Source organism: Tachysurus fulvidraco, chromosome 14 (genome assembly GCF_022655615.1).
Source record: "Tachysurus fulvidraco isolate hzauxx_2018 chromosome 14, HZAU_PFXX_2.0, whole genome shotgun sequence".
In the NCBI taxonomy this organism is placed as follows: Eukaryota; Metazoa; Chordata; class Actinopteri; order Siluriformes; family Bagridae; genus Tachysurus; species Tachysurus fulvidraco.
The window spans coordinates 5928083-5954876 of NC_062531.1; the positions used below are offsets into that span (position 1 = coordinate 5928083).

The 26794-nt window shown below is 38.3% G+C and overlaps 1 protein-coding gene across 1 annotated transcript; it reads left to right on the top strand.

Annotated features, from left to right (window-relative positions):
- Positions 1-659: 659 nt before the first annotated feature.
- On the top strand, positions 660-25943 carry traf1 (TNF receptor-associated factor 1). The gene is made up of 10 exons (XM_027151119.2): positions 660-958; positions 2023-2104; positions 4559-4657; positions 8712-8873; positions 15639-15692; positions 15858-15926; positions 16652-17077; positions 21102-21279; positions 24071-24219; positions 25351-25943. The coding sequence occupies exons 1-10, from the start codon at positions 768-770 to the stop codon at positions 25567-25569; spliced, it is 1629 nt and encodes a 542-aa protein (XP_027006920.2). The 5' UTR covers positions 660-767; the 3' UTR covers positions 25570-25943.
- The last annotated feature ends 851 nt before the right edge of the window (positions 25944-26794 follow it).

Consider the following 26794-nt stretch of genomic DNA (forward strand, 5'->3'; position numbering starts at 1 on the left):
AGATAGACAGATTGAGAGACAGACAGACAGACTGAGAGACAGATAGACAGACAGATAGACTGAGAGACAGACAGCAGACAGATAGACAGACAGACTGAGAGACAGACAGACAGATAGACAGATTGAGAGACAGACAGACAGACAGACTGAGAGACAGATAGACAGACTGAGAGACAGACAGACAGACTGAGAGACAGATAGACAGACAGACTGAGAGACAGACAACCAGACTGACTGAGAGACAGACAGACAGACAGACAGATAGACAGACAGACTGAGAGACAGACAGACAGACAGACAGATAGACAGACAGACTGAGAGACAGACAAACAGACTGACTGAGAGACAGACAGACAGACAGACAGACTGAGAGACAGACAGACAGAGAGACAGACAGAAGACAGATAGACAGACAGCAGACAGATAGACAGACAGGCTGAGAGACAGACAGACTGAGAGACAGACAGACAGACAGACAGACAGACTGAGAGACAGACAGACAGACAGACAGACTGAGAGACAGACAGACAGACAGACAGATCTAATGATATATATTTTTGGTAAGAAGTCGATATAAACCTGCAGCTCTGCCGTCACGTTACAAGTGAAGCGCTTGTTATTTCCTGATGTGGGGGGGGGGGGGGGCACTAAATGTTACCCGGAATTAAACACGATGACGTTGGCGACATTTCCCGTGGTGTCGCGTTTAGATCACTATTGACTTTAAAGCTCGGTGTTTATTCAGCAGAAGCTCGGATCAGATCGGAATGGCTTTAGCAGCGCCTGTGCCCAGCTCCCCGGGAGAGAACGAATACCCGTCCGGTTTCCCGCAGAGCATCTGTGATGAAGTTCCGGCGCAGAAATACTTGTGTACTCACTGTGACTGTGTGCTCAACGGAGCGCACCGGAGCACGTGCGGACACCGCTACTGCCTCGCGTGCGTTCACTGGCTCATCAGGTAAGCGCGAGCTCACCATCATGGCCTGTGTGTATACAGTAAGTCACTGTGCACGAGCTCCTGATCTCTCTCTCTCTCTCTCTCTCTCTCTCTCTCTCTCTCTCTCTCTCTCCTTATTTATTTTGTTCTGCCACATTTAATGAGTACCTGCATTGTGATTCAGTAATGATAGTAGATGTGTGTTTGTGTTTGTGTGTGTGTGTGTGTGTGTGTGTGTGTGTGTGTGTGTGTGTGTGTGTGTGTGTGTGTCCTGAGCTTTATTTCCTGAGTCCACTGGGGTAGAATCCAGGCTACCTAAAACCCTGTGCTGGATGTTGTCACCTCAGTCTTACTCATTAGGGATAGATGTTAAGATGTTAGAGATAAATAATCATTTCATTTTAAACTTTACAATTTTTATTGTAGTCAAATGTCAAGAGCGTATCTAAAGGCGCTGAGGTAGATTCTCCAAAATGCTCAGAATAACTGCACAAAATGGACTTGAGACTACTGATACACAAATCATACACACATACGAAAGACAGAAAGAAAATAAAGAAAGAATGACAGAAAGAATGACAGAAAGAATGACAGAAAGAAAGAAAGAAAAAGATTTTTTGGGATTTTTTCCCCGGATTTTTTGGGGACTGTGTCAAAAAGTACCATTACTTTGATGAAACTCTAAAGGGATTATTCATAAAATTATTCATAAAATGAGTAAAAGTTTCCAAGTCATTAAAAGGTTAAAAACATTAAACATCCAAAGAACTTAAAAATAAATATCATTTTTTTTATAATTTATTAACAGAGTGTATTTATTTATTTGTGTATTCGTGCATTGTTTTAATGTTTTGTTTGAGCCATATTTATTTATTTATTTATTTATCTAGTTACTTAGTTACTTAGTTACTTAGATAGTTAGTTAGTCTTCCATTTATTTTGCCAAATTTTTCTGTCCTGCTTTTTGTTTTTCTGTTTCTTTGTCACTTGCATCCATGTTTATTTTCCCATGTTAATCATTTGCTTTTATTTCTTCTGTTCTTATTGTTTTTCTTTTCTTTTTCTTTAAAAAAAAAACCCCCAAGAAACAACAAAAATCTTGTGTGCACAAAGTGTAAAGAAGACCCAAACCAGCAAGGCAAGTACGGCTTACTGACTCTTGACCAGGTATGTATCAGATCAGGTTCATTCACTGATTCGTTGATTCACTGATTCATTGATTCTCTGATTCCTTGATTCGTTCATACTCGTTATCTTAATCATTATCTTGAACCTCATAATTAAGGGAGTTTAATTTACTTCTTTATATAATTAAGTATATGTCTGTAAATGTTTGTCGGTCAGTGCGTTAAGTTTAGTATCTATTTCTTAGAGAGCAACACTAGGAAAATATATTCCCTTTTTGTGTATTTGTGTGCAAAAGTGTGCTGCAAATTCGGTCGAAGTCAAATAAAGCTGAAACAGGAAAGGCTCAGCTGTATAGTCTGTATTTGTGGTGCTTTATTTAGCCCATCAAACACCATCTACTTTATCCACCCATGGGAGGAAACCACCACTTGATCACCAGTGATATATTATTTGGATCATTTTCAGCACAGCAGTGACTCTAACATGATAGTCGTGGTATCTGACGTGTTCCTGGTATGAGGGCATTTCTGGGATTTTGAAAAAAACACCTCAGTGTCACTTACGCACTGATAAACACACAAAACACTCACATCGATGCCACTTACTCATCCGCTGTCCAAATATTGTCTGTTCTTTGGTGGTTTTTTTCTATTGGTGTAGACATGTGCTAACAGATATGCATAGTGACAGATGTGTACAGTGAAATTGCAACTATCTGCTACAGTAGGTCTTTTAGGTAGTGTGGGTACAGAGGATTAAGTACTTTCATGTTGTCATCACTGGCTCTAAAGGTCAGTGTTTTACAGACCTTTAGAATTTCACCGTGGCTTTTTTAAGGTGGAGGTGGTAATTTATTTGCATATGACACCACACTACACCACACCGCACCACACCACACCATACCATACCATACCATACCATAGCCACTCATGCACAAACATATGCAAAAAAATGAGTAGAAGGTGGATTCTAATAACCTCTCATATACATTTACGTTAAGCTGACATTCAAACCCAGAGGGAGAGATAAAAAAATGGCACTGAAGATAGATAGATACATACTGTACATATTTGCATACATAGACACATACACACATAGACACACATACATACACACCTACTGTACATACACACAAACATACATACATACACATACACACATACATACATACATACATACATACATACATACACACCTACACACATACTTACATACACACATACATACATACATACATACATACATACATACATACATACATACATACATACACACCTACACACATACATACATACATACTTACATACACACATACATACATACATACACACATACATATGCACATACATATGCACCTACACACATATATACATACATACACACATACACACACATATACATCCATATACACATACATAAATACATACACACATACATACGCACATACAAACATACACACATATACACATACACACATATACACATACACACACACACACATACATACTTACTTACTTACTTACTTACTTATTTTATTGATCCCGGATAACATCCAGGAAGCCGTTATCACAAAGATTACCTCATGCTAATGAGATCTAATAATAATGTAGAGCTAAAATCAAATCTTGTTACAGATGAGATTTCTCCACCACATAGTCACCATAATCTAGCACTTTCAGAACATCTGGCCCTTTTCACCCAATGACCCCCACCACCCCCACCAAGCCCTGAACCTTTTGGCCACATTTCTCTATAAATTGGGGACATAATATTGGACTTTTGTAACTATTTTTTGTTTGTTTTTATCTTAGAATTTTATCAGATATTTTCACATTTTCCCAAATCCCAACATTACCAAGGTGCCACAACTTGGCCCTTGAGCGAGGCCCTTAGCCCTCAACTGCGAAGTTGTGTGTTTTTGTTTGTTTGTTTGTTTGTTTGTTTGTTTGTTTGTTTGTTTTTTAAAAAGTCATGAATATAAATTATTATATTGCACATAAATGTGGCTTGCTTGAATCTGACCCACAATTTAGTTCACAATAGGACAAAACAAATTATAGCTTCATGATTTTAACTCAATTCAAATGTATTTGAAAAGCGCTTTTAACAATGGACATTGTCTAAAAACTTTACAGTACATAAGAAATATAGTACAAAAAGATCAATATTGTACTCATATTTAAATGTGTTAGTATTTATCCCCAATGAACAAGCCTGAGGTGACTGAGGCGACTGTGGTGAGGAGAAACTCCCTTAGATGGGAGAGGAAGAAACCTCGAGAGGAAAAATATGTGTGGTCGTTCTCTGTTCTGTAGTACCGAGCTAAATTCTGTGGTATAACGTGTTGGGATTCCTTCCAGTTAAAGAAAAAATTGTGTATCTGAGTCAGATAAAGACACAGGCAGATCACTTTTGATTTACAGAATTTGTTATGAGTCATAAAATGTTTCAGTAAAATGGTCATAATTTCCCCCTTTTTTTTTGTGACTGCAGTTCTTCAACGACGCAGCAATCAATAAAGAGATCCTGGCTCTGAAAGTGCACTGCACCAACACTAGCTGTACGTGGAAGAGCACCTTGGAGGACTTTGAGGTACTTTCCTGTGTCAAAAAAACCCACACATACATCGACATACAAACAAGGTGAAGAGGCGGTTATGAGAGGCGGTTCATAAGTAAAGATATAATCAGAGTCCCTTTGTTACATTAAAACACAATACAACTGTCCTTTATACAGAGACCTTCACACAGATTCTAGTAAGCAAAACACGAAGGAGTTCAATGTTTACGGGTGTGTTTAGGTAGGCTAGGGTATGATCGATGACAAAAAAGTAAAAAAAAAAGGATTTAAAGGCATTAATATGTACATTTATTTATATTCAGTTTCAATGCTTTGTCATGAAAGGCAGGAAGTTCAGATTGATAGGAACGTTTTTATGATGGTTCTGTTTAACGTCCTGTTAAAGGAAATCGAACGGTGGCTAAACAACAGTTTAGCGTTATTAGCGCACTTTGGTTGTTTTAACCAATGTAGCTTTAAACATAGTTCTAAATGGATAACAATAGTACAAGGCTGCCAACTCACGTAATTTACCCGATTCTTACGCTCTCACACCACACCCCCATATTCTCACGCAGACTCGTGCAGCAGTGAGGGAAAAAAAAATCGCGCCGCATGATCGCGCAAAGCAACGCGCAGAGAGACCAGACAGACAGTGTAGTGAGTTTTTGTGTGACAATTGTGAGGGAAATACACAATTTATTCAATTTATGTGTAGTCAGCCGTTCTCCCTCCCATCTGCACCGTGTGAATTGTGAACGCAGGCAGGTCAGTGAGTTACAGGTCGATCCGTGTCTCCGTCCAGTTTAGGCTAGTAACTAATAGGCCTGTGCTGTTATATAGTTTATATAGAATTAAGTTAGCATTAGCAGAGTTGTTAGTTTTGCAGCACTGAGCAGTTATTTTACATAACATTACATAAAAAACAGTACAAAAGCATTTCCAGATGACAAATATCTGATATGCCTAGTTGTAAAATGAATTATTGTTTTCTAAAAACAGAAGGTCAAATGTCTGTGAACATGTTAATCCTATTTCTGTAAAATGTTTGTGAAAATTAAATGTAATGTAAATCTCCCAAGAAATTCTTTACAGATACCAAATACTTATATCAATATATGATCAATATATATAATACCAAATCAATATATACTTTATACACTTCTTTTAATGCAAGGCTTGTGTGTTTGTATTTTTTTGCACACCCAGCCACGCCCCTCTACAAGCCCCTCCCCATAACCAAAGCCCCGCCCCCCAGAATCTCACTCTAAGCTGAACTCAAAAGTTGGCAGCCCTGATAGTATGTCTTTGTTTGCTCTGATAGAAGAGGAATATACTGTTCTTTATGCTTTATATACATCGCAGACTTGATTTATTTCTCTATAATTTAAATGGTAAATGTTCTCATAACTAGTTAGTGTGTGTATTGCGTGCTCAGTGAGGCTACAGTGCCAGATAAATGCCCTTAATGGAGATGAAGGTGGCTGTGATGTTCACATTTAACCACTTTAATCTAATCTCAGCACTGGACATAAAGCATATTGGCAGATGACAAATGTAATCAAATCATTACAGGCTTGTCAGAGCTTCCAGGTTGCCAGTTCAATTTAAACGGACTAATAAATTAAACGTATAGCCGTGTTGAAAGGAAGTGACAAACACACACGCAGGAAAAAACTGACGTCTCTGTATTTAAACTTGTCAAAGAGTCCCAGCGAGTTCTAACACGCTTCAGAGACGACGCAAAGCGATGCAGATATTTCTGCAGAAGCAGCTTGACATTTATTAAGCTTAAATGTTGCCCTTCTCCATGCTGGGAAAAATAACCAGGCTGTTTATCTACATTGAAAACGCTGCAAAAAAAATCCCTTTGGAAAAACTCTTTGTTCATGTCTTGTTATTTGACATTTTGTTGCCGATGTAAATAAAAAGGGTTTTGACTTCATTGTTTTCAGACAATAACTTGTTGGGTCTCGCACTCGTAATTTAAATAAATAAATAAATAAATAAATAAATAAATAAATAAATAAATAATAAAAAATTATTATGTGTAAAACGCCACTTTTAATGTTTTATTTTCTTCTCAAATCTTCAGACACTTAAAATGGCTTTTTTTCTTCCCGTTTGTACCCCATCATCTTAATTGATTTGCCTGAAGCGTTAAGTGAAACGTTTACTTGTAGAAAACCTCTTGCTTTTTTAACGACACAACGTTACCTTGAAATATTCGGCTGATTTCGTTGGCCAGGTTTTTCTGTTTTGTATCCAGATCTCTTTTTAAGAAAGATGGCATCAACCTTTTATTAGAAAAAATGCTCCTAAGATCTCTTATGTCAATGTCGCACTGTATTCCTTACCATTCTGAAGCTTTTGTTGTTTAACTTGTTCTTGTCATTTACATTTCTTGATATTTTTGGGGGGAAATGATAAGAGATTTTGTCACATGACTCATGAATAATTCACTCTCGTTTTATTTAAAAGCTTAGAGTAAAGTGATATAATTTTTTTCTAATGGTTTATTTAAACTGCATGGTTTTAATTCATTTAGTATTTTGCTTCTGAAAATATCTGTTTTAAAGTATCTTATGGGCTGCAATCCCACCATGAACCTCTAGTTGGGTTGTTGTTTGGGAAAACCCTGGAATACCAGGTGCTTCTCGGTTCTGTTTTTTTTTTTTTTTTACCTTCCTCATTGGTTATACATTCATGAAAGTTTCTCTCTCGAGGCTCAAAGTGCCGAGTGTGAATTATCACGACGAAGCTGTTATTGTGATTTATTGAGTATTGACTGACCCAGCTTTTGCACGTTCTGAAAATAGCCTCCGCTCAGACGACACGACGTCTGCATGCACGTTAATTTCATTTCGGTGACAGTGGAAACCATCTTGCAACTATTTTATTTGGCAGGTCATATTGTTTTCAAATAATGATTCAAATCGTACTTTCTGGCCTCTGGATGTTTTTTCCATACTGTACTGTAGCCTCACAAAACATAATACCCCTATAGTTCACTTTTTCCTTTACTCCTATTAGCTTTACAGTATCTACTGAATAATTTTAAAAAAAAAAGGCTAATAAATGTCAGAGCAAAATAGGAATTTGGACCTGAATGTTGTTTAGCTGACTAAAAAAACAGACACAAGATTTGTTTGATTTTTCAACAGCAATGTGTAAAGCAAGAATGTGTCTGTCTGTCTGTCTTCATTCGTATATAGCTTTGATAGATAGATCTGGCAACCCTAGCAGCACAAAGAAGGTCGTAAAAATGGCCGTAATTAGCTCTTCCCATAGCACGTACCTTTAGGCCAGTTTGAGAAATGAGATCTGCACTTTTACATTTGGAACCAACCCGGAAATGAGATCTGGATAGTTTCCGATCTGAAGTAATTGGCCATTCAGGGCCGTAGAGACACACTAACCTTTTAGCTAAGCTTTTTTTATGATCTGCTGGCCTACATTACTACTACAGGATACCACTGGAATGTGGACTGGATATAAGAGTTAGATTTTGTGGTCACCTTGTTGCACAATCCAACCACTAGCACTTCTTAAAGCAACACAGCAGCTTTTTAACTTTTCCAAATCTCAATAAATCTACCAGTCAGAGAGCAACCACAGATTTTTTATTCTTTTTTATCCTTGTGGCCGTCTAAAGAATTTCTCGGTGTAAGTGGACAAGCTTTTCATACTTCGGTCATCTCTCATCGTCTATAAGGTCTTTTGTTTTGTGTTTTTTTTTTAACTTTGACCTTTCTGACTGAAAAGGTCCTAGTCATTTTTATTTTATTAATTTTTTAAACTGGAATGTTTACTGGCACGAGCATGTTTGCTCATTAATTTGGAGTTACATGGTACAATTACTCAAAAAAAAAACATTACTCTACGTGATGAATGAAAAAAGTGAGGCTATAAACTTTCACCCATTTAAAATACCGCATAAATTATAGACATTATTAACTATCAAAACTACAGTTGGAAAAGAAAATGGACGCTGAGCTCTATTTGGAAAATGGAAACTTGAATTGTTTCCAGATGTTTTTTTTATGTCCCTGAAATATCCTGATTGTAGCTTTTGAACATCTTCTAGGAGCATCAGTGTCATTGTGAATACGCTTTAATCCCCTGCAACGTTGGCTGTGGGTTGATGGTTTTGAGGAAGACGTTGGCTGCTCACCTGGACAAGGGCTGTCCCAATAATAAAAGCTTGTGTCCTACATGTTCCTGCCCACTGACCCCTTCAGAACTCCAGGTAAGAGCATCCGAACCATACCTCTTCTTACACCCCCATTTCATTCATTTCATTTATGGCTTTTAGCAGACATTTTTATTTCAATTTATACACCTGAGCAATTGAGGACCAGCAGTGGCAGCTTAGTGGACCTGGGGTTCGAACCTATGACCTTCCGATCAGTAGTCCAACGGGATGCACTTATTTCCAGGGATTTCAGAACATCCCTTCATCGGGTAGGCGTGGCCTATTTGATAATATAACCCTTACCGTAGATTTTGGTTGTTTATTTGTTTTCTTAAATAAATCTACCTGTATGACTGTTTTGTCCTTCGTAGTATGCTCTTTTTTGAAAGAGGCCGTTTTTCCAAGACCTCCAGAAACACGCCCACTTTACGCCGTGGTAAAGAAACCCCTGGAATTTAGTGAATGCATTAGTCCAACATCTTAACCACTGAGCTACCACATCCCACATTTTACACAGGATGCACCTGAAATGGTCTTTCATACGATCGGGATTGTCATTAATGGGCAAGTCGTGGCCTAATGGTTAGAGAGTCTGACTCGTAACCCTAAGGTTGTGGGTTCGAGTCTCGGGCCGGCCACGACTGAGGTGCCCTTGAGCAAGGCACCGAACCCCCCCAACTGCTCCCCCGGTGCCGCAGCATAAATGGCTGCCCACTGCTCCGGGTGTGTGTTCATGGTGTGTGTGTGTGTTCACTGCTGTGTGTGTGCACTTTGGATGAGTCAAATGCAGAGAACAAATTCTGAGTATGGGTCACCGTACTTAGCCATATGTCACGTCACTGTAATGTACAGAAAATGGCCCAGAAAATTGAAATTGAAATGGATATAGTATAGAAAAGAAAATATAGTATAGTTTTGGACAATTATTAACAACTAACAATGTGATTAAATATGTATTGAAACCTTTCAATTAGGTCTGGTGCAACCTCAAAAGTTACATAATTTTACATCCATTACATTACACGTTTGAAATTAAAGAGTGAACCAATGTTTTTTCTAATGCTTTTTTTTTTTTTGACTGAACCGTTTTGTTGGTCGAGGACAATATTTGTACCACTGGGATTCAAATTGGAATTTTATAACTATAAATGTTTTGAAATTTTACATTTGATCTAAATTGGCTACAGGGTTTTATAATGGAGTTCCAATCAGGACTGAAAATTAAACCCTAACCCTAAAATCTTAACTGATTTTATGATGATGTTGTTTTTTCGGCTGCTTCCTGTTTGGGGTCACCACAGCAGATCATCTGGTCTGCATATTAGATTTCGTGCAGGTTTTACACCAGACACCATTCCTGACGCAACCATCCCATTTTATCCGGGCTTGGGACCAGAATTGAGAGTTAGCTCTCCAGAGGCTGGATTAGCTCCCTGCCCAAGAAGCGAACCCAAGCCGTGGCAATGAGAGCATGGGATCCTGCCACTGGACCACCAGGAGGCTTAACTGATTATTGTGATCATGGTAGTTTTTTAATCCAACTCCCACCTTATACCAGAAAGACTTCCTGTGTGCTCCTGCAGTAAATTTTGTGTTTGCTTGAAGAGGAAATTTAGTAATGTAATGAAATGAATAAATCAATGCAGTAATCGACCCATGCAGTAGTCGCCTCCAGGACGCTCGCGTGTTAATCAATCCGATGTGGTCTTTCTTTCTTTCAGCGAGTTTCATATCTGACCCCCTGCTACCATGGCTTTTTTATTGGGTCACATGTGATCCAAGCTTTGATCCATACTTTTACATTAATCCTAACTTTACAATACCTTGGGCCTGTTTACTTAAAATCTAAATTCAAATTTGGTAGCTTAACGATCTCAAGTTCAATTCATTAAATTTAGGTTCAATTCAATTCAATTCAAGTTTATTTGTATAGCACTTTTTTACAATCGACATTGTCTCAATTTTTTTACAAAATTGTTTACAGAACTTAAACATAGAACAAAAGGTTAATATAAAGAATAATATAAAGATTAATAGAATACAAGATTCAAGATTAATATTAGATAGATTTAGTTCACAATGTGTATGTATTTATCCCCAATGAGCAAGTCTGAGGTGACTCAGGCAGCAGTGGCAAGGAAAAACTCCCTTAGATTGTAAACCTTGAGAGGAACCGGACTCAAAGGGGAACCTCATCCTCATATGGGTGACACTGGAGGGTGTGATAATAAATATACAGTCTAACAATTGTTGTACTGATGCAAAAGATCACACGGAGTTCACATCTCCTCTTTAGTATCGCAGAGTCCGACTGGAGCTGGTAAATCTCTAGCTGCCTCAGGATACTCAGAGTCCTCAGAGTAGAGGTCTTCTCGGGTCTAAAAAAATTTACCCGACCCGAAGTGACCCAAATCACTTTTTACCCGAACCCGACGTGTATAAATATATATATTTTTTTAAGAAAGACCTGCCCCGAGACAAACCTGAAAAATTGCCGACCTGACAGCAATTTTTTTTAACCCGACTGGACCCGAGTGTTACTTTAGTGTAACCGCTACAGCATGAATTCAAAATTGATTGACAGGTCTGTTGCAACGAAAATTAGCTTACCGCCAGTCACACGATGTTACAAGCGGTCTTGGCAAACAGAGGAGAGGTTGGAAAAGGACTCGAGTCGATGAACACACACGAGATACAGTAGTTCGGGTCTTCTCGGGTCCATTCGTTAAAAACACATTCATTTTAAATTACCCGAGACCCGATGCAGCTATCATTATACCCGACCTTTGTCCGAGGCACACGTGAAACCCGCTCGGGTCTCGGGTAGGACCTCGGGTTTTCGGATCTAAGTGGACCCGTGAAGACCTCTACCTCAGAGTCAGCCTCATCTCAGTGGAGGTCCCAAATCTTCATCGCACGGAAGACGGTTCTGATTTAGATTTCTGTAGTGCTAGTAATAACCAGCCAGGAAATTAGAGCTGAGTTTGCAGAAGTACGTAGTTACTACTGATCTGAATGCCAGGAGTTCAATCCCTAGCACCGCTAAGCTGTGGTTCATGAGCAAGGTCGTTGACCTCTTCTGCTTCAGGAACATCATATCATGACCCTGCTTTCTGACCCTAACTAACTAACTAACCAGCTGAGATATGCTAAAAAAACTTATATGTGTATATAAAGCATTTTGTCATTTTCTAATTCCAGACATTAAAATTGCCGAGCCGATTTAAATCGGAATCCTAGAGGCACATTTATAATATTGCGTTCACATTCTCCTGGAGATTTTGTCTAGTTTGTCTTTCAATGGTTGCATTATTTATGCCGTATGTAACACTGTGTAGCATGGTATGCTGTATATTACAGGAAAGCAAGAGGAAGCGGCATGTAGTGTCGTTTTCTGTGCATCAAGGTCAAGAATCAGGGGTCAAAGCTCAGATGGTCAGCACAGTAAAATCAAATAATCCCAGGTTGAAATAAAGACAAAGGTCTAACACAGAGAACTTAATGAGCAAAGTCGGGAAAACAAAACCGTAACCAGAGAAACAGAAACTAGACAAACCAAGACAAGAAGAATCGCTGTTTCTATTTCATATAACAGAAGAAACGTAGAAATCCCCACCTTATATGGCCCGAGAGCTTTGTACAGCTTTTGAGGAGGATGTGGTTGAATTATACACATTTAATCAGAAGGAATCTCTAATTGTGCTTAGTTTCAGTCTTCAGAAAGAGCAAATGCAAAAAGGAAAGATAATGTGTGGTTTTCCTTTTCCTTTGTAAAGCAACCTAAAGAGGAAAAAAAAGGCAACTTTTTTTTTTTTTTTTAACTTACTCGATCCATGAAACATATCAGGAGTCAGTCTACATTTCTGTGGACTTTATATTTAATATTTAATTACATCACATCACATTAATTAGACTACATTTGTAGACAGAGTGGCTTGTTACCTTCTTCATATAGATTTTTATGTACCGGGTTTTCTCAAGGTTACAGAATCTTAATATGGTCTCTCTCTCTCTCTCTCGTTCGCTCGCTCTCTCTCTCTCTCGCTCGCTCGCTCTCTCGCTCTCTGTCACTTATTTGAAAGAGAGGGAAAAAAAAAAAAAGAAAGAAATCCTGGACCGGTAATTGGTATTTTCTAAATTATGTGAAATGAATGTCAATAGGTGAGTGTCTTAGTCCAGGTTCCTCATCACAGACTCCAACATGGCCACTTTACCTCAGCGAGTGGTGCAATTTTTAGTAGTGTCATCATGTCAGAGGGAGTCGAGGAGATGCCATAGCTGCCTTTTGAATTTTATTACACTGGACGAGGCATCAAAAGATGAGCTGATGTCTCACAACATCTTTCTTTCAAGGTTAATTCTAAGCCACTGCAGTGGAGCTTTTGCTTTTTTTTTCCTCTCTCTCCTTTTTTTTATACCATTCGGATGACCCCTAGTAGGTCCACCTTTTTTGTGTGTAGTATGTTAAAGAAATGAGAACAAAAGTGTCAGGAAACGTCTTTGAGATGTCGTGTGTAGTTAGCAGAGCTGATTATAGACGTGGAAGTAGCTTGTCGACTTTTGTCCTTCGGCTTATAGCACATCTAGCTACATTTCTCTCTGTCTAAGTTAGCATACTGTACATAAGCAGCTCAACACTTACAGCAAGGACTAAAATGCAGTTTGAGTTTGGGATTGTGACTAAGTGTGTATTTTTAGTCTTAAAATCTCTCTAGATATGTACAGAAAAAAAAGCTAGGCTAGTTATATCATCAATGCTAGTTATTAGCTAAGCTAGTTGTTGCTATTATGATGTTTGCTTTTTAAGTTTTTCCCCATTGACTTATTTCATATTTTTTAGGTCAGCTGACATTTTTTTAAGCCTGTATTTATCGTTTGTGATGTTACTAAAAAAGTGAAGGACTGTGGCTAACTGAGGAAAACTGTGGCTAGGAACGCAAGAGAGTAGATGAACGCATACACTGTAGTATCCTCCCTATTGTTAGTTATTATCTAGCTGTGTATTTACTTGTACTAACCAAAATTTATTATTTGGGATATTACCAAAATGAAGGCGGAAGTCTTGGCCTAATGGTTAGAGAGTTTGACTCCTAACCCTAAGGTTGTGGGTTCGAGTCTCGGGCCGGCCACAACTGAGGTGCCCTTGAGCGAGGCACCGAACTCCCCTCAACTGCTCTTCCCATAAATGGCTGCCCACTGCTCCGGGTCCGTGTTCACGTGTGTGTGTGTGTGCACTTCGGATGGGATAAATGCATAGAACAAATTCTGAGTATGGGTCACCGTACTTAGCTGTATGTCACGTTACTTTCTTTTCTTTCTAATTAAGTTATTAAAGCATTACAGCTTTTTCCCCTTTCATGATCGTTTATGCTTTTTGGCTTTAGCGACCTAGATGATTAACAATGTTGTACATACTATACTGTACACCACTACAAGGAATAATGTGGATAAAATAGAGTGTGATATAAGAGTATTCATATTTCTAACACAGCCTATGATATTTTACACCAAATCCCAGAGACATATTACATTCCATTTTTTTTTACATGTATACATATGTATGTGTCTTGTAGTTTATTGTGTTGTCTGTTTGCACTGTCTCTTGTCTTGTGGTTTGTCTTATGTACAGTAACTCTGTCTTTTTGCAGCACCATGGTCCTGGAAGAACGTTATTTCATTTCACTGTATACTGAATCAGCTGTATATGGCTGCAAAAATTTATATTTATATATTATATTTATGGCATTTGGCACCCTTGTACAGAGCGAATTACATTCAATTAAGGGTTAAGGGCCTTGCTCAGGGGCCCAGCAGTAGCCAAACTCACAACCTTCTGATTGGTAGCAACCTTCTGATTGTTACCACATCTTCCCTTGATGTACAGAGTGTCCAAAAAGTCTCCATACATGGAGGAAATTTAGACTATTTAGCAAGAAGTATAATTCTGAACCTCTATATGTTTTTTGTTTGTTTGTTTGTTTTGCAAACCCACATATGGCGTGATTACATGCATTTCTTTTAAATGATTTTTGTGCTGTATCTTTTCCTCGTTTAACATGCCCTTCTAACGTCAAAGGCATTCTTAATAGATATCTGGAAAAAATGTATATCTGTAATCTAAACAATATATGTGACATTATGTTATAAAGTATTTATTTCTCCTATTTATGGAGACTTCTGGGACATCCTGTAGAATAACAAGAAATACAGATTTGACCTAAAATGGGAAGCTTTGGTCGTTCTTGGGGCTCGGATATTGCCTGACCTCATACAGCCCTCATCTCTGCCTGACAAACTCTTAGAGTAGTTTGCCCTTGGTGAAACCCCTGTGGGTTCCTCTAAGCCGTAGAATCTCCAGAGCCATATTTCTTCTGCTGCCATGCAAACTGATCCCCAGAGCTCAGGGACATGGATTAGAGAAGCAAAAGAGGAAAGATATAATAAAAGGTTTTAAATCGCAGAACCCTGACACTGATTTAATCCAAACTTAAAGAGGACTTCAGACTTTTAATGACTAAAACTTTTCAAAGTGTCTTCAAACACATAAGGGACAAATGGGGAAAGAATTATATATATATATATATATATATATATATATATATATATATATATATATATATATATATATATATATATATATATATATATATATATCTTATATCTCGATATATATAATGTGGCACTCCTGATGCCATGATGCACCATTAATGGATTGCATTACAAACCATTAAACAAAGAGCATGGTTGTATTTTTAGGACACATTTTAAAACTTGTGCATTAAAACTTTAAAGCATTGTAAAGCCTGTTCTCTCTTACAGAAACATGTGTGTCCGAACGACAAGAAGTCCTCAAAAGCAGAGAAACGACAGAAGGTAAAAATAACAACAACAACAAAAAAAAGACTTTGTGCGACAAGAAAAAACATTACTTTTTTTTTCTTTTTTTTAGCTGATCACATTATATGATTATATACCTCAGGAAAAATCTTGGACGTAAGGTTAATCCGATCATTTTCTATGCTTCTGTATTTGTTTAAGGATAATAAGCAAGCAAATTCCAGAAGGAAGGAGTCATGTCAGTTCTCTGACATTGGATGCCCATTTAAGGTATTTATCTAAAGCATGATAACAATATAATCATTCATGAGAAGACTGAAGTTGAGATTAAGAACAAAGATTCCAAATAACAAGCAACTTCTTCTATGTATGTGAGAAACTGGATAGTATGAATAGTTATGTAAATATTGAATGAATTTATTATGTAAAGTAGTAGTAAGTAAAAAGTATTTAAATATGAATGGATGGATAGACCTGTAAAAATTATAGAATTACAACAATTTCAGGCTCTTATTGACATTCATTTCTGGCCCAGAAATTAACTCCACCCCTCAGCCAGAGCTTTTCTATAAAAGCCTATCAGAAGGCATACTTTCAACAAAGTGGATCGAGCCATTTGTTTGGGGTGGAAGAGGAAGTCTTTCTGGTGCTTTTATTACAGTTTTAATTCAGAAGTGGGCTTTTAAAAAAATACAGTCTTCCCCTTTAACTGAAAAAAATTAGTATTCAATGTTATATAATTACGGTGACAAGGAAGTGCAAAACAAAATAACAAATCTGAAGACACAACGACAAATCAGAAAACAAATACAAAAAAACAATAAAAATACAAAAAAATGAACAAATACGAAAACAAAATAACATATCTGAAAAAAATAATAATAATATATTTATATATTTATATCAAATAAATAAAATATATTTGTTTATATATATATACTCTAAACAAAATAAATAAATAAACATAACACTGACCATCTTTTTTGTTCTTTTAGGGAACTGTAGAGAAATTGCGAGACCATGAAAGCTGCAGTTCCGCGGCCCACCTTCAGCTCCTCCTGGAGGTCTTCAGAAGTGTTCGGGTCTCTGTTCCTTCCCCGCCTGAGAGGAGCGTGCACTTCCCAGGCCTGGACCTGCTCCTCCATGGCCAGAGCTCACCTTCTGTTTGCACTCAATCGGCTGGTGAGGTAGAGGCCGACGGGATGGATGGAGGAGTAAACGACATGGCACTCAGCCTTCATGACGACCAAGCTGAGCTGGAAGTGGGCCAGCAGCTTCACGCCCTTCAGCAGAGGCTACAGATCATGGAGAACGTCATCTCGGTACTCAGTCACGAGGTGGAGAAAACCCAGCTCACCGTGACAGCTCTGGACAGAGACACCAACACCAACATGCAGCTGGTGGAGCACTTAGACAGCGTGGTATGTCCCTGAGTATTATCACTGATATGAGAAATTGTATAATAATAATCTTCTTCTAGCATAAAATTGTCTGTGGCAGGTCAAGGGTTAAATTATTTGCTTATGGTCATTTTAACCCTTTTTCACCTGACTGACTTATAGGGAAATTTTCAATCAGTATAAACAATTTATTTTATTGACGCAAGAATAATATAAACTTAAGCAGGAATCTGTTGGACTTCAGTTTGAGTGTGTATTTCCACTGTTGGACAACCTTGCAAAGAAGTTTAGTGGTTTATGATAACGCTTTTAGAATTAGCTTCTAAAGCTAAATCTTCTAGCTAAAGCTTCTAAATCTTCTTTTAGCTTTTAAAATTGTCGATGCTTATGAACAAGCGCTTGGGGAATCTCACTGAGTAAAAATGGGTTTGATATTTACTTTGAATAACAAACATTTCCGGTCGGTTTTGGAACTTTTCTATGAATATAATGCCCTTAGGAAGCTAGGGAAAAACATCCATTCATTTTCTACCGCTTATCCGAACTTATTCTTGGGTTACGGGGAGCCTGTGCCTATCTCAGGCGTTATCGGGCATCAAGGCAGGATACACCCTGGACGGAGTGCCAACCCATCGCAGGGCAAACACACAATCACTCACACACTACGGACAATTTTCCAGAGATGCCAATCAACCTACCATGCATGACTTTGTACCAGGGGAGGAAACCGGAATACCCAGAGGAAACCCCCGAGGCACGGGGGAGAACATGCAAACTCCACACACACAAGGCGGAGGTGGGAATCGAACCCCCAACCCTGGAGGTGTAAGGAGCATGTGCTAACCACTAAGCCACCGTGTCCCCCCCCCAAGGGAAAAGCAGAAATGCTTAAATCCCTGAGTGTTTACTTTCATATGAGCCTTTAAGCACCACTATAGAGCTACACTATAGACAAAGACCTACATTACTTAACCTGAACACAATAAAACAGGAGGAAATTCCATTTTTTTGGCCTCTGGTAAAAAGAGTTTATGGACCAATGGATTAATTTTAGTCTTCAGTATCAAACTCTGGTTTTGTCTACTATGTTTGCACTGCTTTGCAATTATCTTTTCTTCTAAACGAGTGTAGCATAATCCGAATAACTACTTTACAGGTACTTATGTGATAAAACCCCTGTAAGGAGCTCCATTAAAAGATTTGCGGCTTGTTATTTCTTGCTGAAAGTCCATTAAGGATGTCATAACCTTTACCAAGGTGCTTCATATTAAATACCTAATCTGTTAACTGATTCTACAAACATCAGTATGGTTTCACATAATCTTCCTGATCCTGACATGTCACAATTTTTCTTCTGTAATCAGGGTGAAATCTATGAGTCTGTAATTCAGTGAGGTCACATTGCAGTGGATTTTGTTCGACGATTTATTTAAGGCACTAAAGAAGACAATTTAAAAAACGGTTGTGATTCACTGTAAATAGCCCCGAGATGTTTTTAGTGCCTGTAATAAAGTAACACCAAGAGAGTGGTCTCTAGTATTTTGCTTGTGTGTTAATGAGTGTTTCCCTCTCATAGCATGGATACTAAACAGATCATTATTATAATAAATCATCTGTTTATGTCCTGAATAAAACACTGTGGATTATACGGTTATAGGAAGATAATCGATGACAAGACGGCGTGTCGAGGAACGGAAGGAATCCGAGTTATCCGTACGATCCTGAATTTATCGTTTTGATTACATCATATATCTTTAAATTACCGTAATACGCTCACACTGGACACTCCTTTTACATTTTAATGTTGAAAATATTCTTATTATTTATCTCTAACATTTATTTATAATGACCAAGCCTGAGGCAACAGTGGCGAAGGAAAAACTCCCTGAGATGATATGAGGAAGAAACTTTGAGAGGAACCAGACTCAGAAGGGAACCTTATCCTCATTTGGGTGATAATAGATAGTACAGTACGTCGGGTTGTAGGTGCAGTGGTGGCTCAAGCGGTTAAGGCTCTGAGTTGTTGATCAGAGGATTAGGGTTCAATCCCCAGCACTGCAAAGATGTCACTATTGGGCCCTTAAGCATGGCCCTTAACCCTTACTGCTCCAGTGGTGCTGTGTCATGGCTGCCCTGGTGCTCTCACCCACAACTGAGGACAGTTGGGATATGTGAAGAAAGAATTTCAATGTGCTCTAATGTACAGTACTTTGCAAAAGATTTAGGCAGGTGTGAAAAAATGCTGTAAACAAAGACTGCTTTCAGAAATGGAAGTGTTAAATATTTATTTTCATAAATGAACAAAATGCAGTGTATGAACAAAAGAGAAATCTAAATCAGATCAATATTTGGTGTGACCAGCCTTCGCCTTCAAAACAGCAGCAATTCTTCTAGGTACACTCACACACGGTTTTTGAAGGAACTCTGCCGGTAGGTCGTTCCAAACATCTTGGAGAACTAACCACAGATCTTCTGTGGATGTCGGCTTTCTCACATCCTTCTGTCTCTTCGTGTAATCCCAGACACGCTCGATGATGTCGAGATCAGGGCTCTGTGGGGGTCGTGCCATTGCTTCATGCTGGTTTGAAGGCTAAAGGTAGTAACACCAAATATTGATCTGATTTAGATTTTTCTTTTGTTTGCTCACTTTGTATTTTGTAAATTGACAGAAATAAACATTCATTATTTATATTTCTGAAAGCATTCTTTGTTTACAGCGTTTTTTCACACCTGCCTAAAACGTTTGCACAGAACTGTATATGTGACAGAAGGTTTATAGTCAAGTGGAATTGAGCAACCCGAGAGCTCCCGACGAACTAATAGGTCAGGTTCATTTCTGTTATTTATTTATCAGCAAACTACATAGCATTAGTCATGCTTACTACAGAGCAGCGACACTAGAGCGACTCAGTTATGGGTGAATTGAATGAAAACTGAATAAAAAAGATAGATTTCACATTAAAACATGACATGTTTGTTCTACATATTGACACCTTTGCTAATCATTTGTACTGGTAACGCTAACGAGGTTATCTGTGGATCACCCGTGCATGATGTTTCATCTCAATCAGCAGTGTTAAAATAGTCATTTGTAATGTCTACACTTATTTTCTGTTCTGCAAATGAGGTCATTCATTTCAGCCTGCTTGCATTTTCTTCAGATGCACGTGTGTTTGACTGCGAATGACTGCTATAGTGGATTAGAAAGGAGTTCACTGTAAATCGTGCTATTTGAAAAAAACTCATGTACACCGTGTGGCTTAGTGGTTAGCACGTTCGCATTACACCTCCAGGGTTGGGGGTTCGATTCCCGCCTCCACTTTGTGTGTGTGGAGCTTGCATGTTCTCCCCGTGCCTCGGGGGTTTCCTCCGGGTCCTCCGGTTTCCTCCCTCGGTCCAAAGACATGCATGGTAGGTTGATTGGCATCTCTGGAAAATTGTCCGTAGTGTGTGAGTGAATGAGAGTGTGTGTGCCCTGTGATGGGTTGGAACTCAGTCCATGGTGTATCCTGCCTCGATGCCCGATGACGCCTGAGACAGGCACAGGCTCCCCGTGACCCGAGGTTAAGCGGTAGAAAATGAATGTACACCGTGTGTTGGATTTACCTAGAAATGAATGGTGAGATTATTTATCTGGGACTCCGGCGAGTATCGATAAAAGCTTCAGGGGATGACTTTGTGAGTCTCATCTGTGAGCTCAGAGCAGTCAGGTGATAAAGATATATCATTATCGCTGCATGAGCCAGCTTGTTATCAGTCTAGAGTTGTGTAGCTGTGCAGGATTACGTCTCCACATTCGCCATTCTCATTTAAAAAACTGATACTCGCTGATAAGATTATGCCAGGGTTTGTTGTAAATGTCTTATATGTGTTCGTTATGGCAGATCTGAGAAAGACCGTTGCTTTAGAATATGTATATAGATTTAAAGAAGGAAAGAAAGAAAATGAAAAATATCTCTGTGGAGTGTATCAGGGCTATGGTTTCAGCAGCTGCATTAGGACATGTCATGTCGTTTGACAGTTTTTATGCTGTGATGTTTTTTAGGTTGCAGATCAGCAGCAGAGGATGATCAGGAAAGACCTGCACATCGCCTCGCTGCAGCAGAGCATCAGTGCGCAGCAGGACGTGTCCTACGACGGCACGTTTCTCTGGAAGATCTGTAATGTCAGTCAGAAGTTAAGAGAGGCAGCCACAGGGCAAAAGAGCAACCAGTATTCGCCAGGTACACACACACACACACACAACAACAACAACAACAACAACCACCTGCTGCAGAGATGGATCTGTATGCAGTATAGAAGGCATGAGAGTTTCATTCTGACGCGAGAAGAAAAAATAGTTTTTTTTAGTTTTGAAAATCTGGATTCTTTTTATTTCTTTCAAGACAAATAAATGGAAGGTTTCAGAATTTTAAAAATGGAAAAGAAAAAATACACGGAGTTCTCTCGATCAGAAAATTTATGAAAATGGCCGGGGTAATATAAAGGTCAGAATTTCCTTAATTCTTAGGGCCTTTTTATACTTCCTGTGTTTTCTCTGATCCAACAGCTATCAGATTTGTTAAAACTGTTCCATTTACATTAGGCCACATAAATGCGTCTTGGTGAATCGGATATCAGTCCGATCTTTCTACTCCCGCCCAAAATACAAATGTATTTTACCTCATTTCCGGGGTAATTGAAATGGGACACGCTTTGGTTTGTGCGGTTTTCTGAATGCAATCAAAAAGAAGACAAAAAAAACTCGTTACGACGGCTATGCAACAAAAACAGCATTTACTTAACATCGATGCACGACTCGTGAGTCACCTGCGAGTGACGTACTTCCGTTTGGGAGGAGTATAGCGCTGACGTATGTGGCTTGAACAACCACGTGCATTTACATCTGTCCAGTTTCATCTGAAATGCGTCCCAGACCACCTCCTGAAGGGGTTTGAGCGATCTGATTTATATCTGTCTCGAAAAAGTTTCGGAGGGCATTTAGACCTGGTCTTTTTACCATCGGATAGCTATCAGATGACAGAAAACGCATAAAGTGACCAGGTGTAAAAAGCCCCTTAGATGGTGTTGGAATTTGAACCCCTTCCACCCTACTGGTGTGAGCCAGGACAAAATAACAAATCCTTTCTTAAGCATACAAAGCTTGAACGTATCTGCCCATGCAGCATAGCAGACATATAGGAAGAAGCCCAGCTATAAGACGACATAGTCCATTTTTATATCTAAACGAAACGCAATTCCGACACCGAGCGGCAAAAACGAACAGACGGAAAAATGCGTCAACATTGCGCATGCAAAAAAAAAACCTGACCCACGCGATCAGCCGTTACACGTTAAACACAACACAGAACCAGAGTTATTTTATTTTGCTTCTTCTCTTACTCTGACTTTCTGACATTCTACAGTAAGTACCAGAATTATTCAAAATACCAAACCTTGTAGTTTTGGAGATATACTTGTTTAAATCTGAGCATGTCGCTTTCAAGCAAAAAGCTCAACAATAGCTCAACACAGGTGATGGTGTAGGGCAATAACCACTACACCATCACCTGTAGATCAACACAATCTCAAGTCATGTTCAGAAGCCTGTATTGTCACTTCAACCATATATAGCTGACGTACAGTAGTACTTAGTGAAATGAGACAACGTTTCTACAGGACCGTGGTACACAGAACAAAGACAGAGCTAAGTGTGAGACTTTCCAGAACATCCCTGCTGAAATATACCTGATCACGAAAACACAACATTTTCTCATTGAAATAAATGAGAGAATTGTCTAATATGTGGTTATTATGACTTTGTATGTAAGACACAGCTCAGGTTATGAGATTAAGGTTACTGCGCTCATTTGAATATTTTATCATTTCTATAGTTACGCATTATCTCGTACGCCAGATGCTGCACAAAAGCTGATTTTAAAGCCAAGTTTGTTTTTTGTTTTTTTTTTAAGAAAAAAGACGCATATTGAGTTATGGAACCAGTCTCAGGTGTCTGAGGTTTCTTAAGAAATTTTCTGCCACTGCTTTTAGGATCGAGGTGTTTTGAGCTGCATTTTAAAAGATATATATTTTAAAATTAAGGACGTTGCTGAGGAACCAACTTACAGTGAATTATCTTTATAGCACAGTGTGTTAAAACTGTTCACAAGATACTTTTATTATTATTATGTTGATTTGTAGAAGCCAACATTCTGTTTTCCTACTTAAACTTAGACAAAAATTTATAAAATTTTCTAAGCGATCTGAGTACCAGTACTTCTGGTACCGGGTCTCAAAGTGGCCTTTTTTACCATAGACTCCCATTATAAAATTTGGAGGTTTATAACTCGGCAAGCTTTCGAACTATCTACACAAAACTCGGCCAGCTCCTTTAGGGTGATACTCTGAACCAAGGTTTAAATTGGTGTACCGACTGGCCTTTCGGTTGTCCCACAGCCCCGCCCCCAATATATGCAAAATCCAAAATCTTTTTACAACATGGACATGTGACATATCAAAACACTCAGAACAATGAGGGGAACTTCCTCAGGAATATTCGGATGACGTCACATGCTCATCTCCACTTGCCTCCAAATGTTTTGGCACCCTATCTTTCTGTCCACTTGCCTCCAAAAGTAACACTGATCCTTATGTCCACTCGCCTCCAAAAAGCACCGGCCTTTGCGAATATTTGCCTCGTCAAAGCCAACATCAAAGTTTGTCGCGACAAACTTTATAAATCTAGTTATTATTTTTATTTATTTTTTTTTGTTGTTTTTTTATTTTTATTTTTTATGGCTGCACCATAACGACGATTATAACTTTAAAAGGATAAAATGATGTCGTTCTTTGACGAATTTAACATTGTTGGTGCTATAAAATAAAACAATAACATGCACATGATAGATAGATAAATATACATCTTCTCAATTAATAAATAAATATATATTACAGTCTCTTGTGTCTTTAATTTTTTGGATATTTACAGTACATACTCCCTTATGGTTTTTTTTTTTTTTCTTTCTTTTTTTTCAGCCTTCTATACATCCAGATATGGATTTAAAGTGTGCATGCGGTTGTACATAAACGGAGACGGAGTGGGAAAAGGGACGCACATGTCTCTTTTCTTTGTGATTATGAGAGGAGAGTATGACCCGCTTCTCTCGTGGCCTTTTAAACACAAGGTAAGAATGAAGGAGTGTCACTTGGTACACAGTAACCTGCTCCACAGAACGAAAGATCAACACAAAACAACATCAGACTCGGTTGCAAGAGCTCCGAGCTGGATTATTCAGACTTTCTTCTCATTTTGAATAAAATCCTTGTTGCTATGGCTGCATTTGACACAGCGATACAGGTCGATATGTTCTGGCATCAGTGTGAATGGTTGTAGTGTCACAGCCCTAAAAATATCCAGACGAAATGGAAAGGAAATGTTATTAAAATGAAGAGAACCTCTTTTCAAGTTCATATCACCATCAGTATGTATTTTAAAAGCTCAAAGTTTGGCAACTCTGTGATTTTTGATTTAGATTTGACACTCGGTGAGTGTAGAAACAACAACTTTTATACTTTTAATTATTACATGTGTGGGGAAATTGAGGACATTTTCTACTAGGTTAGTTCTGAAGATGATAAGATCTAGAAAATATGTTTCACTTTCACATGTGTCACAACCGGAGTAGGAGCTCAGTGGTTAAGGTGTTGGACGAGGGAAGGTCATGAGTTTGAATCGTAGGTCCACCAAGATGCCATTCATGGCCCCCTTAGTAAGGCCCTTAACTGTATAAATGTAAGCCGCTCTGGATAAGGGAGTCTACCAAGTGCCATAAAGTTCTGCTTAGGCTAAAACATGGTTGGTTTTGTTGATTAAATCGTTTTGGAAACTGAATTATTATTATTATTATTATTATAGTAGTAGTAGTAGTAGTATTTAATTCAATTTAATGTATTTGTGTAGTTCTTTTAACAATTGATATTGTCTCGAAGAAGCTTTACAGAATTTTTATTGCTATTTATTATTATTATTATTATTATTATTATTATTATTAGTGTTGTGTATTTTATTTATTTTTGTTTGTTTGTTTGTTTTTTATTTTTATTGTTATTTTTTTAATTCTATTTTGGCATTACATAAAATAATAAAAGCACTTAATAGCAGTGATGTGGAAGAAATTATTATCATGATATATAACAAAATTTTGAGCCAAATATTTTGAGACGAAGACAATTTAATAAAAATGTTCTACTAGATTTACACTAGGATAATAATTACCTCCAGTCTGATTACACTACGACCTTCTATATCTTTCCAGGTGACTTTCTTCCTCATTGACCAGAACCAAAGAGAGCATGTAATCGACACGTTCCGTCCCGACCTCTCGTCCGTATCGTTCCAGCGGCCCGTGTCTGACATGAACGTGGCCAGCGGCTGCCCTCTCTTCTGCCCTCTGGCCAAGCTGCGCTCCCTGAAGCATGCGTACTGCAAAGACGACACACTTTTTATCAAGTGTGTGGTGGACTCTTCATCTTGAATGATGAAGAAGGGGCTGAGGTCATGTTCTGAGTGTTCTGCTGCTGTGGAAATGTGGCTTTGGGTGAAAAAAATATGCTTGAACTATGGCTCGTTCTTTTGCTGCTTCATCTAAAATATATTTAAAAGCTGTGTCATGGTGACTTTATGATTGCTGTTATTAAGAGTCTGATTAGAGTTCAGCCATGTATCTTTTATTATTATTATTATTATTATTATTGTTGTTGTTGTTGTTGTTGTTGTTGTTGAGTTTTTGAAATATATTTTTATAGTTTTATATAACAACCTTATATAAGCTTTATTGAGGTAGTGTGTAATAAAATACATTTTTATGATAAAAATTTGAGTAAAACAATAAAATTCAATTCAAGTTTATTTGTATAGCGCTTTTTACAATAGACATTGTCTCAAAGCAGCTTTACAGAACATAAACACAGAGCAGAAGGTAAACATAATTAATGATAAAGGAATTAACGAATAATAAAAGAAATAAGAATTAACAGAATAAAAATTCTAGATTATTATTAGATGTATATAGTTCACAGTGTGTATGTATTTATCCCCCTATGAGCAAGTCTGAGATGACTCAGGCAGCAGTGGCAAGGAAAAACTCCCTTGAATTGGTAAAGGAAGAAACCTTGAGAGGAACCGGACTCAAGGGGGAACCCATCCTCATATGGGAGACACTGGGGGTGTGATTGTAATATACAGTCAGTTAAATGTTGTATTGGTGTGAGGTTCAAGGACTTCTGATCTCCTGAGTACCACAGAGTCTAACTGGAGATGTCTCAGGATTCTTAGAGTCGGCCTCGGCTCAGTGGACGTCCAAAGGCTTCGTCCCACAGAGGACGTTGGGAGCTGGTACAGTGTCTGGATGCCTCGGGATGGGTACAAAGAGAGAAGCAGTGGAAAGGGATTAACATATCTGCTGTTCATAAAAATGTGCTGGTCTGATGTACTGGTGCATGATATTATGGGATGTATTATGTGTACGCCTGACTAAAGAGATGAGTTTTTAATCTACATTTAAACTGGGAAAGTGTGTCTGCGCCCCGAACACTATCAGGAAGACTATTCCAAAGTTTGGGAGCTAAATAAGAAAATGTTCTACCACCTTTAGTAGACTTAGATATTCTGGGAACTACCAGAAGCCCTGAGTTTTGTGATCTCAGAGAGCGTGAAGGATTGTAACGTGTTAGAAGACTAGTTAGATACATGGGAGCTAA